General features: G+C 29.4%; 1 protein-coding gene across 2 annotated transcripts in view; it reads left to right on the top strand.

The window, feature by feature from the left end:
* LOC118187117 (clavesin-2-like) overlaps window positions 1-14,216 on the top strand; it is a 56,480-nt gene extending 42,264 nt beyond the window's left edge. For both annotated transcript variants that reach the window (XM_085823602.1, XM_085823601.1), the window contains exons 5-6: window positions 1,882-1,992; window positions 12,834-14,216. In XM_085823602.1, the coding sequence (XP_085679728.1) occupies window positions 1,882-1,992; window positions 12,834-12,986 (264 nt within the window). In that variant the 3' untranslated portion in view covers window positions 12,987-14,216. The remainder of the gene's footprint in view (window positions 1-1,881; window positions 1,993-12,833) is intronic.
* Window positions 14,217-14,909: the final 693 nt, after the last annotated feature.

The raw sequence follows: 14,909 nt of genomic DNA, 5'->3' as shown, positions 1-14,909 counted from the left end.
TGATGTAATTTTGTTTAAATATAAATGTAGATAATTTTTATTACAATTTTGTAAACACAGATGATTTTAACATTTTTATTATGATGTAAACATAGATGATTTTAATATCCACTTAAAGACCTTTATAGTTAATTTTATTCACAAACATCCTAGAATTTTTTCGTAGGATTGACGATCTAAAATGCTTTGAGATTCACTCAGTTACATTTATGTTAATACTTTTAATACTGCTTTAAGTTTGAAAGGTTTCACTGTTTACAAATAGCATTCATGTAAATTATCATCTCTCAGTGATATACAGTTTCAAATTCTAATTGCAACAACATGCTTATAAACAAAGAATGTGATGTTATTTTTATAAGACTTTCTTCGCGTAATCTCACGTTTTCATCATAACATATGTATTTTCGATTGAAAAAAACGATCTCCTTCTCTATATTTTCATATTACTTCTTGTATTTTGGACCCAGTTCAGGCATATTTAATGTGCTGTGGAGACAAAGAATGGCTTGCTAATGTAGCGTTCTTAAAAACAATTTCATTACATAATGCTCCAGGTTTTTCTTAAATTTTAACTAACGCAATCCGTTTACATTGTAAACCGCTTTCAGAACGTTCATTACCTCTTGGTTTTAATTTTAGTCCTCCAAGAACTTCTGTTCTCAGTACTATGAAAACTTTCTTCATGTTTTCGATATACTGCCTAGAAGTCATACTAATATTTAACGGAGAAATTATTATTTCATTGTGTTTTTTCATTATAAAGAGATTATCATGATATTTTTAATCTTAAATAATTAATTTTTAGGTGAAATTTTGATCAACAAAAGGAATGTCATCAATCACTAACTTCCTTGAAATAAATTATAAAAATGCTGGAATCTTTTATTTTTTATTATTCGTTTCGTAATCATATTTATTAGATGATAGCTAATTATCTAAAGTGTAGGAATTCTCTTGAATCTTTCGAATTTTTATATGGGTCGTTATTACTACTGTACTTTAACTTGATGTCATTTAATATTTTTGGGACAGAATTAATTTACTATTGCAATGTAAATTGGATTATATTTTATAGAATAATGGTGTTCATATTTTCTTGTACTTATATATATGTGAAAATTTTGCTTGTAGTTATAAAAATTTCAATCTAAAATGTGTAATGATGATTGAAAAGGTTTTCTAATATGTATTTAACGATTCTGTTATTTATCAAATTCAGAAAGTTAAAAGATTAATTAAAATTAATATGCAATCCAGAAAACATATTTTTTAATTTGGAAATTTAACTATATTTTAACTTTTGTATTGCATCAAATATAAATTTTATTAACAAAATATGAAATTTTTATTTAAAAAGACGTTCTAAAATTACATTTTGTGTATGCGCGGTTTAAAAAGGTATTAAATTTCTCTCTCCTCTCTCAACTTTTAGACTTTAAAGAAACATATTTACTCAGCATCTCCTGCAATGCATGTTATTTAAATAATATAATTATCTTTAAACATAAATTAAGCAGGTTGTCAATTACCTTCAAAGTATATACTCATTTGTGTTGTCTTATAAGAAAGCTTTCCATATTAAACAAGATTAAAAAATTGTAAGCAAAGAGTCTATACAGAGAACATTAAAAAAAGTGTTTTTAATTTCCACATAAAAAAAAATAAGCGGTTAAAACTATTCAAAGAAATAAATTACTGTTACTTGAAATTTATCAGTAGTAGAACATTAGATAGTTAAACGAATTTTGAAACGCTTCAGATGAGCAATTACACAAAATGGAATACATGATATTTTTGATAAAAATTTTAATAATTCAATAAATTGACGCTACGTTATGAACTGGAAAAAAAATAACTTTACGTAATTCTGAATTTCAGGAATGCTTTCCCGGAAGATTCAAGGGAATTCACGTCATAAATATGTCTCTTACCTTCAAAGCAGCTTGGACACTAGTGCACCCTTTCCTTTCAGAGAAACTGAAGAAACGAGTAAGTTTTGCAATTTTAAAATCTCTGCAATTATGATCTTACTAATACTTAATTTTTCCGTCATAGTGCATTATAGCATTATATTTATCGTTTTTAATTTTAATCACTTATAACTTTACTTTACGGAATCAGATGTTTCACAAAGTAATACCGAATTATTGTGCTGTACCAAAACTATTGAAGATATAATAAAAATAACAAAAAACAACTGCCTAATTAATTTTTTTCCTGAAAATCTTAATTTAGTTTTAAAGAATGCTTGTATATTCTTTTTTATTGTTATTTAGCCAAAGTAAAAAATGGGAAGGCGATTTCTTTTAAATTCAGTATTATATAGAAGTGGTACCCATTTATTATCTGGTCCTTAGTGATACATTGCCGAGCTGCTGCAAAGCTCGAAGAAGAGTGCAGTCTTGATGGTATTTTTGGCACTGTACTACCGTCTACTTATTAACATTCAAATACCGCAAATATATATAGTTTCGTAAATTAAAATTTTTGCTGTACAAAAAAATTGTTTAGGAAGTCTTAGGTATTCTTAAGTATAGATGTTGAAACCTAACTTCTTAACTGATATTGAGGCCCTCCAGCGGTATAATCGCTGATCATTGGTAGTTCGATCTGAACTTCGAATCCCGCTAATGGGTGTTTTCGTTGTTTTCTCCATGTGTAACGTATATACGAGCCAGTTTTCCTTAGAAAGTCCTTCACGAAGGCAACCCTCACTTTAGGCAGATAGCCCTCGATTGCTTTGGCGTAATCGAAGAAACCAAACCAAACTGTAACTTATATTGATATTATGCACCTTTGTTTCCTAGATTAAAAAAAAAATTCTTAGCTATTTTAAATAATCTGCAAACCTTAGATATTCTCATCTGAAAACAAATTTGGTAATTTTCAAATGATTCGCTTATCCTTAAATATCCCTGAATCACTCTTGCGAAAGGATTAAATTGCCACTCATTTCCGTTTTTTTTAATTGTATTGTATAATCAGGCCGAATTTAAGACTGTCATTTGAGATATGAATCATAAATCAGAAAATTCAAAGTTTTAATCATACTACTCAATAATAAACTAATAAAGACGATTAACTGATCAGCAAGTCTATTCTGTTAATGCGAAAACTGTATTAAATATTTCATTCCATTTTGTCACCAAATCGTAAGATTTTTTTATCTTCGCCGCAGTTTTTGTAAGTAGTTCGTATGCTATCAATCAGCAATTTTAGATTCTCTCGATACCGGTATGGAAAACAAATAAACACTTGGAAGACCGACAGAGATGGTCAGATAGTTGTCATGGAAAAAAAAGACACAAAAAAAGGCACAGCGAAACTCTTAAATGAAGGTCCATATAATGTGAAATCTAAAGACCTCTCTTCTTCTCAGATATATACACTGAAATTGAATTTTCACATTTCTTTCTGTCTCGCTTGTAGAATCGCTTATCCCACCAATTACAAGTTAAATCAGATTATATGCTTTCTCCAAGACTCCAAGAACAGATGTTCTATTTCTTTCGATTATTTTAAATCCAGACACTGCCTCATATTAGCTAAAATTTTATTTTTACATTTTTCTCTTTTACTCGTCAACAATATTTACACCGTAAAACACTCACTAAGAATATCATAATAAATTATAAAATTATTTCTCCTAATATCCTCATTTGTTTCATTTGATATAAAATCATTATTCATTATTTCAGTAGAAGGACATTTAAATGACTGAAAACGAATCTCCAGAAATTTCATTTCACATGTAACGAAACTGATCATTTCAAACTCTGTCACAACAACTTCTTGTTTTCCAAACTAATTATTACCGCCATACTGAAGGTTTATTCAGTGTAAGCACTATCAGTCCTTTTAATGATTTATAAGAAATCCAAATTACTTAAAATATTAAACTATTCCCTTTATTCCACTACGCAGATGATATTTTTGTTCTGTTTGATGGTTATAAAGAAGGTTTTGATAAGTTCAATCGCAAACTCCACTGGTAATGCTATTCCGCTCTCCATTGAACTTCATATCCGATTCCTTTCCATTCCTTGTTGTCCTGGTCGTACTTAATAAATTTCACTTCAGCACTCCTGTGTAACGTAAACCTTAATCAGTTTGCTTTTCGTTCCACTTAGAATCTTGTCATTCCGCAAGTCGGTTTCAGTTTATTATTTCATTTTCTGTGCACTCAAAGTTGCTTCTCCAAGTTAGCTTTTGATCAGGAGCCCAACTATTTAAACCAGTTGCTATTAACAAAAATTTCCCACTTTATATCATTGACTAAACGGTAAAATTTTCAACTTAACGCAAAAAACTTTTTTTGTTATTTTCAGCTTTTATAGGAATTTAGTAATTATCTTTTACATAATTTAGTAATTTAAGTAATTATATTCGATTAGTTAACAAAGATAATCTATATAAATTTAATTTCGAGCCATTTTCTTTTTTCTACCGATAAAATTTGCAATTCAATACTTAGGGCATGATATCAGATATGGCGATAGTAGTGGATTCAACGACGCAAGATTCAACGACGCAATAACCTGAAGGGTTATATGCACCAAACACATGTTAAATATGTTAAAATAACAACTTAATAGTTTAAATACAAGTTTAAAAAAGGTCTGACTTAAAAATCAAATTAATATATAAAATCATGAATGTAGATTTGAACAAATATATAAAAAGTCAGATAATAATTTTCATGAACAACAAGGATAAAGTCAAAAACGCGAGACACATTAAAATATAACTGCACAATTTCGAAACTAAATCAAATTAAATAGTAAATACTCGTCTGTTATAGGAACTGAAAAAAAAATAGTATTAACTTCTTTACCTATTAATCGATCAAGAGACAAGTCCCACTTATTAAAAGGCTACAAATGCAATATGTTAAAATTAGAACACTCTATTAAAAACTGACGTACGAACAGAACATTATCACAATTAGGACATCCTGGCTCACTTAAGAAGGCAACTATGAGGAATTTGGGAGTGCCAATTATGAAACGAGTTAACCCAAAACCTCCTCCTTTCGATTCCTATTTGCCTCCTAATCTTCTACTACCGGTTTTACATTATTATTTAACTAACCATCCAAAGATGTTTGCCATTTACTTAAAATCTGAAATTTAATAATCGTGCTGATATCATTAAACGGGACAAGACCACTTTACAGACCCACAGCAAACATTGATGTGATATCCGCCATTCGTTGCCCTTTATCCTCATATGTCCAGGCATCCAACAATAAGGAATTGTGTATCCATGAGCCTTTAAATTGAACTTTAATTTCACATCCACAACTAACGGATTTCATGTGTCACAAGAATTTTCTAATGATTTTAGCAAATAATATGAATCGGTATAATGTAGAAAGTTTTTCTGGAATAGCTTAACTCTTTCACATCGAAGTCGCCCCAAACGCCCGAGCATTCAGACAACGGCAGGTCGCCCGACTGCCTGAATATTTCCTACCTAGTACTTTCCCCATCACGTTACTGCTTTGCTCATTGCTTTCAAGAGTTGTTAAATGACATGCCAAATATTCGTTTCAAGCAACTAAAAGTAGTTCTGTTATTTTAATGCGCCTTCTTTTTCCTTTGCTTACTGTCAATGTTTAGCTATTGATGCCTGAAATTGCAGTCCCTTCAAAAGGGGGAATTTCACACAGGGTGAAAGCGTCCAAGAAAAAATTGCCACTTTACTTAAGTAGGTTATTGTTAGTGTTGTAGTATTCTATTTGTCATGGGAGAAGGAAAAGCATTCCAACAGAAATTCGTATATACGGGTATTTTCGATGTTTGAGTAAAAGAGAAATTCGATGCGAAAAAGTTAAGTAAGAAAAGAAGGGCCTAATAAATTCACTGGTAGCTAATTCCGAAGTGAGCACAGAACAAGACACGTATCCACTACTCGTTTACTTACCTTATAATATTCAATAACAAATGATGATCCAATTTGTCTATCGAATATTGATCCATCTGTATATAAAAAATATAATTACTGTATTTATTTGCGTGATCGACAAAAAGCTGTTTGTACATGATCTTGGTAGCATTTATCTTATCCCAACTGTGAAAAATAGCCAGAAGATGAATTTGTACCTTTTAAAGCGGAATTTCTAGATGCTTCACTCTCGAGATGCACTTTCGAGAAACGGAGGCACACAAAGGGGTCGTGTTGCATACAATATGTTATAGAAGTCATCAAGCACCGGGAGACAACTAGGTTGGTAAGGCTGTGAAGATGTATTGAAATAATGGGAGAGAGACATCTGCTTAAGTCTGAAGTGGAGCTACGGTTCGAAGCAGTACGCATATAGACTGCGAACAGGAAATGTCCTGAATCCTCTGGAACAAATTCGCAGATCCCGATGGTGAACAGAGATCTAGCTTCAGTAAAAAAGAAGGCCTTGCTGATCCATAAACAACTCAGCCATAATCCAGACTACAACGAACAAGTGCTTTGAAAACACGGAGCAGTGAGCAAGTGCTTCTGTTCAGGAAGCTTTCGCCAAGGCTTTTGAGGTGTTTAATGATTTCAGATATGAACTTTTGGAATATGTGCATTATTCCCTGCCAGTGCGACTTATATATATTGATTAAACAGAAAACAAAAACCTTGAAGTTTCGGACTAAAGAGCATAAGAATTATGTTTTTTATCGGGGGGGGAGACTCATAAATCCACCATTGTTCAGAACTCCTAATAAAAAAATAACATTTTCCGTTTTTATGGAGCCAAAATTATTCAAAATTCAAAAACTGTCTCCCGTTGACGAATTAGATTTCCCAAAAGAGTTTCTCAACTACAAAAATCTTTCAGTTCTATTTGGTGATCTCAGTGTTAAACCCTCTTTCAAAAATTATTTCCTAGCTACTTTTTGTTCATATTTTGTTCAACAGATGGCGCCAGTGGCTTTGTTATTGATCATTTAAGTTTTCTATCATACTTCTCAAATTCTCGTCTCTCATTCTCATGTAGGGACATGTTAATCTGTTTTCACTCACCAGCCGAAAACGAATGTTATTTCGAAACTAATATAACTTTCATCCAGGGCCGTAGCTAGAGTTTCCAGCGCCCGAGGACAACTGAAGAATTTGCGTCTCTTGCTGTGTGCCAAGAATGGAAAACATTTCATTAGAATTTGCGTCCCCTCCTGTGTGCCAAGAATGGAAAACATTTCATTAAAAAATTTCGTAGCATCAATTTAGAGCTGCTTGGATGCTTCGCCCGGGAACAGATGTCCCCCCTTGCCCCAGCCCAGCTACGCCATTGCTTTCATCTCTACTCATATTAAAAAGATTTCCTGTTGCTCATTAATTTCTTTTAGCTTGTTTCTTTGGTGATTTGTCAATTTGATTTTTTTTTCATTTGGGAATTAGCATTTTACATGGTTTTATTCAATATTTTCTATTTGTTTGTGTCAAATCTGAAATACAGATTTTGGAACCTTTCACTGCCACAATTTTCTTGAATTTTTTTCGCACATACATTATTATGATGATAATACAGTATTCCACACAACCAGCTTTCAGAATTAAATGTAAACAATTTTTATTTATTGTTTAATCTTAAAAAATATTTATAGGACTTAGTCATTCGCACAAATCTTTGCTTAAATCTTTGCTTAGCGGAAAACTTTCCAAATGAAAGTATTTCGAAATTTCTGACATATCTGCCGAAAATTGCTCGATTTTTTAAAAACTATCTAGCAGTTGCTAACAATTAGTATCAAAATAGTGAATCTTTAGTAGGCCCGTGATTTTAAATGATGATGGCATTGGATTTTAAATTGAATAGAAATTTGTATAAATGTAACCTAACAGAAGATAAAAAATAATTTACCTACATTTAGAATCAACGATTCTTGCAATTTTTACAATGATTTTGCTTTTTTGCAATTTGTATCACTCTGCAAGAGTATGATACATAAGGTGATCCAAATCCCTGTTAAATTGCATGATTTCAGTTAAATGCACTAAAAATTAAAAACGTTAGCTATTGTAATATTGTATCGTATGCTACGAAACACAAAATCATGGAGCTCCTGTATATGAACTATGTTAATACATTAACAAAAATTTCATATAATAGATTTGGTAGTAAATGACATAATTAAAAGTAGTTACATTCAATTTGCTCAAATTTTTTATTGACAATTTTGTTTAAAATATGCCATTGCCAACAGCTTCACCATTTTATTTTTTGGGAAATATGATGAAGGCTATTAAGGAAAAATATTATTTAATTTTTATTATTATTCAACTATTTAATTAAAATCAAATTAACAAAAATATTTTTTAAGTAATAGTTGTAATGAATTATTTCTTTCTACATTTAAGGCAGTTATTTCACCAGTATTGTCTGAGATTTTTCAATAATTCGAGTTGGAGCTGAACTTTAATTAAGCATAAAATATTCATTAATATAATAATAAATAAACTTAAAAAGTCCTAGGTAGACTTTTGAAATTTAATCCTAATAACTTCCATCTTTTAACAATACATTGTACACAATTTATTTAATAACAATCTTTCTCCAAATAAGTAGTCCAAAATGTAAATCAAATGTTTTAATCTTCCATAAATATACAGTACAATCTCTCAAGACATAATCTTAACTTTCTAAAAATAACGTATGAAATATAATCCTAATTTTTATTTAATTATTTCAAAGTTCATTCTTACTCTCAGGCAACGCCTTACTGAATATGCTTATGAATATGTTCAAAATGCAGTTAACTATTTAATGTTTTCAAACTGCAATTAAATAGCATATGTGGATAAAAATAAGTTCTGCCACTGCAGAATTCTGATAAATCATCTTGGTTTCAGTTTCTGGCACCAATCACATGGATTTTCGCTGCCATTTAATGGTTATAACATGAATCTTAGCAAATTTCTCTTAGAAAGTCCAGTCTTAGTGTCAAACAGATAGCTCTGCTGGACTCTGATTAAATTTAAAAGTTTTGAATATCAAAAGGTGTTCACTTGTGAATTTATTAAAGCTTCTGTCTTTAATGTTATTAGAGATATAAAATTAAAGGTATCAAAATTTTATAGCCTTAAAATTTAAAATATTTTTTGACGTCTAAAATGCATGAAATCATGTAATTGAAAATTTTTAATCTAACATATGCTTATAATATACTTTCTTGTTTCAAACTTTTGTTCACGTTCTGGAGGTTGTAAACCATTTCTCAAATCGAGAGCTAAAATATTTATAGATGTGTTTATTTTATTTTAAAACCTTGAGTTATTTTTATTTTTACATACACCTTTAAGTTTATAATTATGTATGTCTTATTGAATATAATTTGAATAATACAATTAGGAATAGTACAATCGCAATTTATGGGTGTTTGCGTTCGACAGTCTTAGCTGTATTCATATTCGAATGGAAATAAACATAGCAAAATCTTCTTTCTAATTCGTCTAACACTCACTAGTATTGAAAATAGTGAAAAAAATTCTTTTGTGGAAATTTAATTATATAGACTTTTATAAAGTAAATTCGTTTGTTAAAAACTACTTAATTCAAAATTACTGACTGAATTACGTTATGCTGAAAAAAATAACTATTAAGAACATTTTTATGAACAGTGTAATATGAAATGCCTTCATTTTAATTTTGTTAATAAATGAAATCGAATCTTGTGAAAGTGAGGACATCGAAAAGATTATCAAATAAAATATCAAATCTGAGTCTCTCTGTTTACGGTAGCACGTTAAAGACACTATAAGTTTTACCCTCAGGACGGAAGAGAATCATTATTTTCTAAAGGATGTCTAAAATTTTAATGTGCTGATATAGTAACTAAAATAAGATTTTAATGTTAGATGTAAAGACTCTACTTTTAACATTTAGCACTGAAATATTTTCATTATTGTCATTGTCTAAAGTAATCATTATCCAATACTTTTAGCATAAATCTGTTAAATATAAGTTAAATCATAACTTTGACCAACAAAGGAATATATTTGCATTTATTTTTAATTTTAAGGATTTTTTTATTATAAAATGGCATTAGACATAATTTTATATGTTTAACATATACTACAATATGTTATATCTTAACATTACAAAACACTTTCGTTATCTTCTTATGGCAGTATATTAGAATCAAAACTGGTGCACCATTACAAGATCTTCTGCCTCATAAATTTTCTTGTTATCGTCTATTCGTTACTGTATCTGCTTGTTTATCTACGTATGAAATGTGAACTATCTTTCAAGTGTGATTATGATGTCAAGGTTGTTTAAAAAAAAGTGAAGGCTAGTTTTTGAACTTTATTCAGCTAAATATCCGATACAGTCTTCATAAACAAATAATAAAAAAGCGCCATTTCACAATGTTTTTAGAAAAAAAGCTATCTATTTCTAAAAAATATGCATTGTGATTGATTGTATTTTTAATAACTAAGAACAGATAAAAGAATAATAAATATTAATACTTAATAATGAGTATTAGATCTTTATTTTATATCGAGTCAATTTCCAAAATTTCGAAATTTTAATGAGAAAATCGTTACAATAGGAACTGATTCTTGGTTCTTGATTCTTGGAAGCTTTGATTTTATTTGTAATCAAATTCGAAAATACAGAGCTTAAACCTATTAGGGTGTAGGTGACGGAAATAATGCTGAATAATCTAATCTGTAAATTTTAATAATTTCAGATCTGCTATTTTAATTACTTGCATGCTAAATTAAATGTACTCATTGTTTTAGTTTTTGAGACATATGTGTTTTTGAATTTAAAGATAATTAATGTGAATTAATATTTCTATTAATTAAATTACATTTTTCAAAATCTTTTATACACGATTTGTAGAAAAGTTTTAAGCTTTATTATTTTTAGATTTTAACAAAAAAGTATTTCACTTTTGAGTATCAATATTTATCTGATTTAATTTAAAATCATATTTAATTATCACGGTTTAATACCTTGAAATAAGGGTTAAATTAAGTCAACATATTTTTAAAAGGTATTATATCTTAAAGGTACTTCCAAAGATAAGGGTCATTGATTCATCAAGGATTCAACGTATACCTCTAACTGTTAACAAATCCTAGTGAAGTCTTTCGGGACATTTTGTTCTGTTGCAGCAAGTATAATGTGTAGTTTCGAGTTTCAGTTTCCTTACCTGTGCTTTTATAGTTTAGAGTGAAAGAAAACGATATATTTACTTGAGTGCAATCAAATTATCATTAAAAGTTCAACAAAATCATTTTCTTACAAAAATTTACTTTTTCTTAATGAAGAACATATTCCTCTTTTTCTGTAGAAAACTTTCTTTATGTAATAATGATTCAATTAATTGTTATACAAGCTATAAAGATAGATTGGACCAGGACAATTGAATAAGTCATTTTTGAGAAATATTAAATAAAATATTGTGATCTTTCGCACAAACAGCTATTTTTTACACAATCACTCATTAGCGCAATCATTCACATTAGTGTAGGCTGTTGTCAAACACAGTTAATTTTCTTCAGCTTATTTACAAATAACTGCTATACAGGAAGTTTTGTATGGTAGAAATGAAAAACAAAATCTGATATTTATAGTTTTTGCATAGCATAGATAAATTTAGCCTTTCTTACCTCCTTCGTTTCTTCATACAGGTTGAACATGTAAGACATGTCAAATCAAACTATCACTTCGGTAAATCTACATGGGCAATTGCAGTGGATGCAAGCATCCTGTGAACGTTCTCTGAAAGGAGTAAATAGTTTTAATTTTCAGCTGTAAAAAGACTTGTTAGATCTTGGAAGTATTATTTAACATATACACATTACAAGAAAGAAATAAGATTATTGAAAAATCTAATTTTACACTTCTATAAGCTTAGATTATACTTCCTACCACATAAAGTATTACACAAAGAGAGTTTATTGAGGTGTATGAATTTAAATCTGTGAAGACCAATGATTTTCTTGTGAGAGCAATATTTAAGTCCTGCTGCATATGAGGTTTAGTTTGGTAGTATTAGCAATTTTTTGCTCATGTGGAATTTCCTGTGTATCAAAACAGCTATTCATTGATTTTTAATAAATAAGAGAAAAGACAATGTGTTATTCAATTGTTTTTTTTTGCAGTCCCTGTTCCGAGGGAAAGCAAAACTTATCTCTGTTCCGAGGAAAAGCAAAACTGAAAGAAGCATTAAAAATTCAAAAACTCTTAAAATATGGAATTTATTCCTAAAAATAATGAGCATTTCCAGGGAGGAGTTAACTCGCTATTCAAACTTATATAATTATCATATTTGTTCTGTTAGAAAATTCCTTGAAGAAGTATGATTTAAACTTTTATTAGCTCTGTTAAAATCAAACAAGTATTTTAGAAATTTTGTATTACAATTTATAAATTTATTCTACAAATATGCATGTCCTTCATATTTTAATTATTTACTTGCTTACTATACTTAACCAACCCTAGCCTTCCCTGCAAACTATGAGTGATTGTGTTACTAAAAAAAAAAAAACCGTCAAGATCATATTGACTCTCCCTCTATTCACGGTTGTGTGTAATCATCACAGTATAGAACGGAAAAGGTGATTTTTAGAAAAGTTACAGGTGAATTAGAGAATTTAGTTCCAACATATGTCCTATCAGCTGTTACCATGGATACAAAGCAAGTCAGAAGGCTAGGAAAATAGGTTTGCAGTTGTTGCTAAAAGGGGTGAAACATCCAGAACATTTTAAAAACTTTATATTTGCGATATTGCGTAACTTTATCAATGTATTATAATTATTTAAATTATGTTTCATTTTAAATGTCATATTTTATTTATATTTCAACTTACCTGTATTTCTTACATTTCAGATCATTTTCCACGAGAACAACGACACTTTGCAACAACATTTCCCCGAAAGCTTACTTCCAGTCGACTTTGGGGGACAATTAAAGGAGTATGACAACACAGCATGGCTAAGAAATGCTACGCAAAGTGAACATTTAGAGAAGTTGGCTAATTAGGGTGCTGGTTCGCTCTAACTTATTTGTGATATTTTCAACGTTATACATTCCTCAGGAAAGGCCAAAACTTCTAGCAGATATGTTTCTTATTGGTTTAATGACATTGATTCAAACAAATATCATCCTTCATCTGACTAATAGCGTATAACTATGCATTTATAACTCGTATCTTAGAATATGTATCTTAAAAGGCATTTGAATTCCATCAATTGTACAACTCAAATAGGTAGCATCATCTACGATTTTTTCATCAGTTGAAACCGATCTTTCTGTTCGACTAAATCGATGTTACATGTGTCCCCATGAACTTTATCTCTACATGATATCGTAAATGTCTGCAACGCAAATTTGATTGCTATTTAATGAGAATATATTCTTGACGAGTGACAAAAGACAGCTTAAAGTGTTGCAGATTTATGTAACATTTGTAAGACAGAATGTTGGTTTGACCTCAGAATAATCATATAAAACACAATAACTTTCCTAGTTTCCACGAAGACTTCAACGACACATTACGTTTGAAACCATTTAATATTAATGGAAGAGTATTAAATTGTATAGCAAACATGAAACGATCTTCCTTCAAAGTACGCTACTTTATCAGGTGGCGAATAAAAGTATATTGTTCCTTAACTGCATGCAATGCTGAACTTTTTTTATATTTATTAGATATTAATCTTTCCATTAATTAACAGGAAATAAATAAAACTTTAATCTCGGGGACATTATTTGAGGTTAAAATATTTCACCTTAAAAGCAATGCAGCTGATCTGAATAAGTAAAAATAGTTGTTAACGTAATATGATTCGCATAAAAAACTTTTCAATTTTTATAGGCTTGTAATTTTCAGTAGCAATAAGTGTTGATTGACAACATATTTCATAGAAATAATTATTGTTATTAGTAATTTAGGGATTGGATACTTTGCTTTCCAAATTTTTTGTTTCTCATACAGTTTAAAACATGATGTTGGTGAAATTTAATTTTTACAAGTTCTGTCTATTGCATATTTTATTTATTCACCTTTTGAATTTTGTTTATTTAAATATAATTTTATGCTATGAATATATAAATATTCCTGTCCTTCAATAATTTAAAGCATTATTGCAGTATTCCATATTTATGTTAAATTTATCATTTTTATACACATCTAAACTTAGATGTCCATTTCTCATTTTTAATTTTGTTGTTCATTAAGGAAAAATAAAATGTATATATTCTGATCATAAAGTGTATTGTTGTTTGTGAAGTTTAATCATATTCCAAATAATCATTACTCTTGGGCCCTTCGGTCTCATTTATTATAATATTCAAATGACATTTGAATATAACAAGTAAGAACAAAACTTTTAGCGAGCAACATTCTCACACTATTTTATTTTAGTATATTGGTACACCCTTTCTCAATCTACAATATTAACCTAGATTTTAGCCTACATTCTTAACACTATATTAATGTATCATTAAATATATAAGTCTAGAAGTTTAATATAAAGTAATACTAAATGCAGTCAGTATCTGTAAATATCTATACCATATCTCACATATGCTAATACTCATTACATATGTAGTTGTCATTCGTAAACAAATTCATGACACGCAGTAATACCTGCTATAAAAATGAAAATAATAGCATTTGCCAGTATATTTTTAGTCTAATTATATTTAGTTCACCTAACCGTTACGGTTATATATCATAACTGATGAATAATATGCAATTTTTTCTTCTGAAAATTGAATGAAAGGCAGTATTTGGATAATCTAAATAGATCAGTAAAATTTATCAAACGAATTTACTTCCATATTCAGGCTGTTGAAAAATTAAGTACACTGTATAATATTGTTGCGTGCGTACGGGTTCGTTACGAAATGAATGCACAAGTCCTATGAAAAATGAACAAAAAAATTTATTATTATCACAAA

Source organism: Stegodyphus dumicola, chromosome 9 (genome assembly GCF_044657685.1).
Source record: "Stegodyphus dumicola isolate Sdum_Otavi_A_Nest chromosome 9, ASM4465768v1".
NCBI lineage: Eukaryota > Metazoa > Arthropoda > Arachnida > Araneae > Eresidae > Stegodyphus > Stegodyphus dumicola.
Note: the sequence above shows the minus strand (reverse complement) of the source record. Positions and strands in the feature narration are given on the sequence as shown.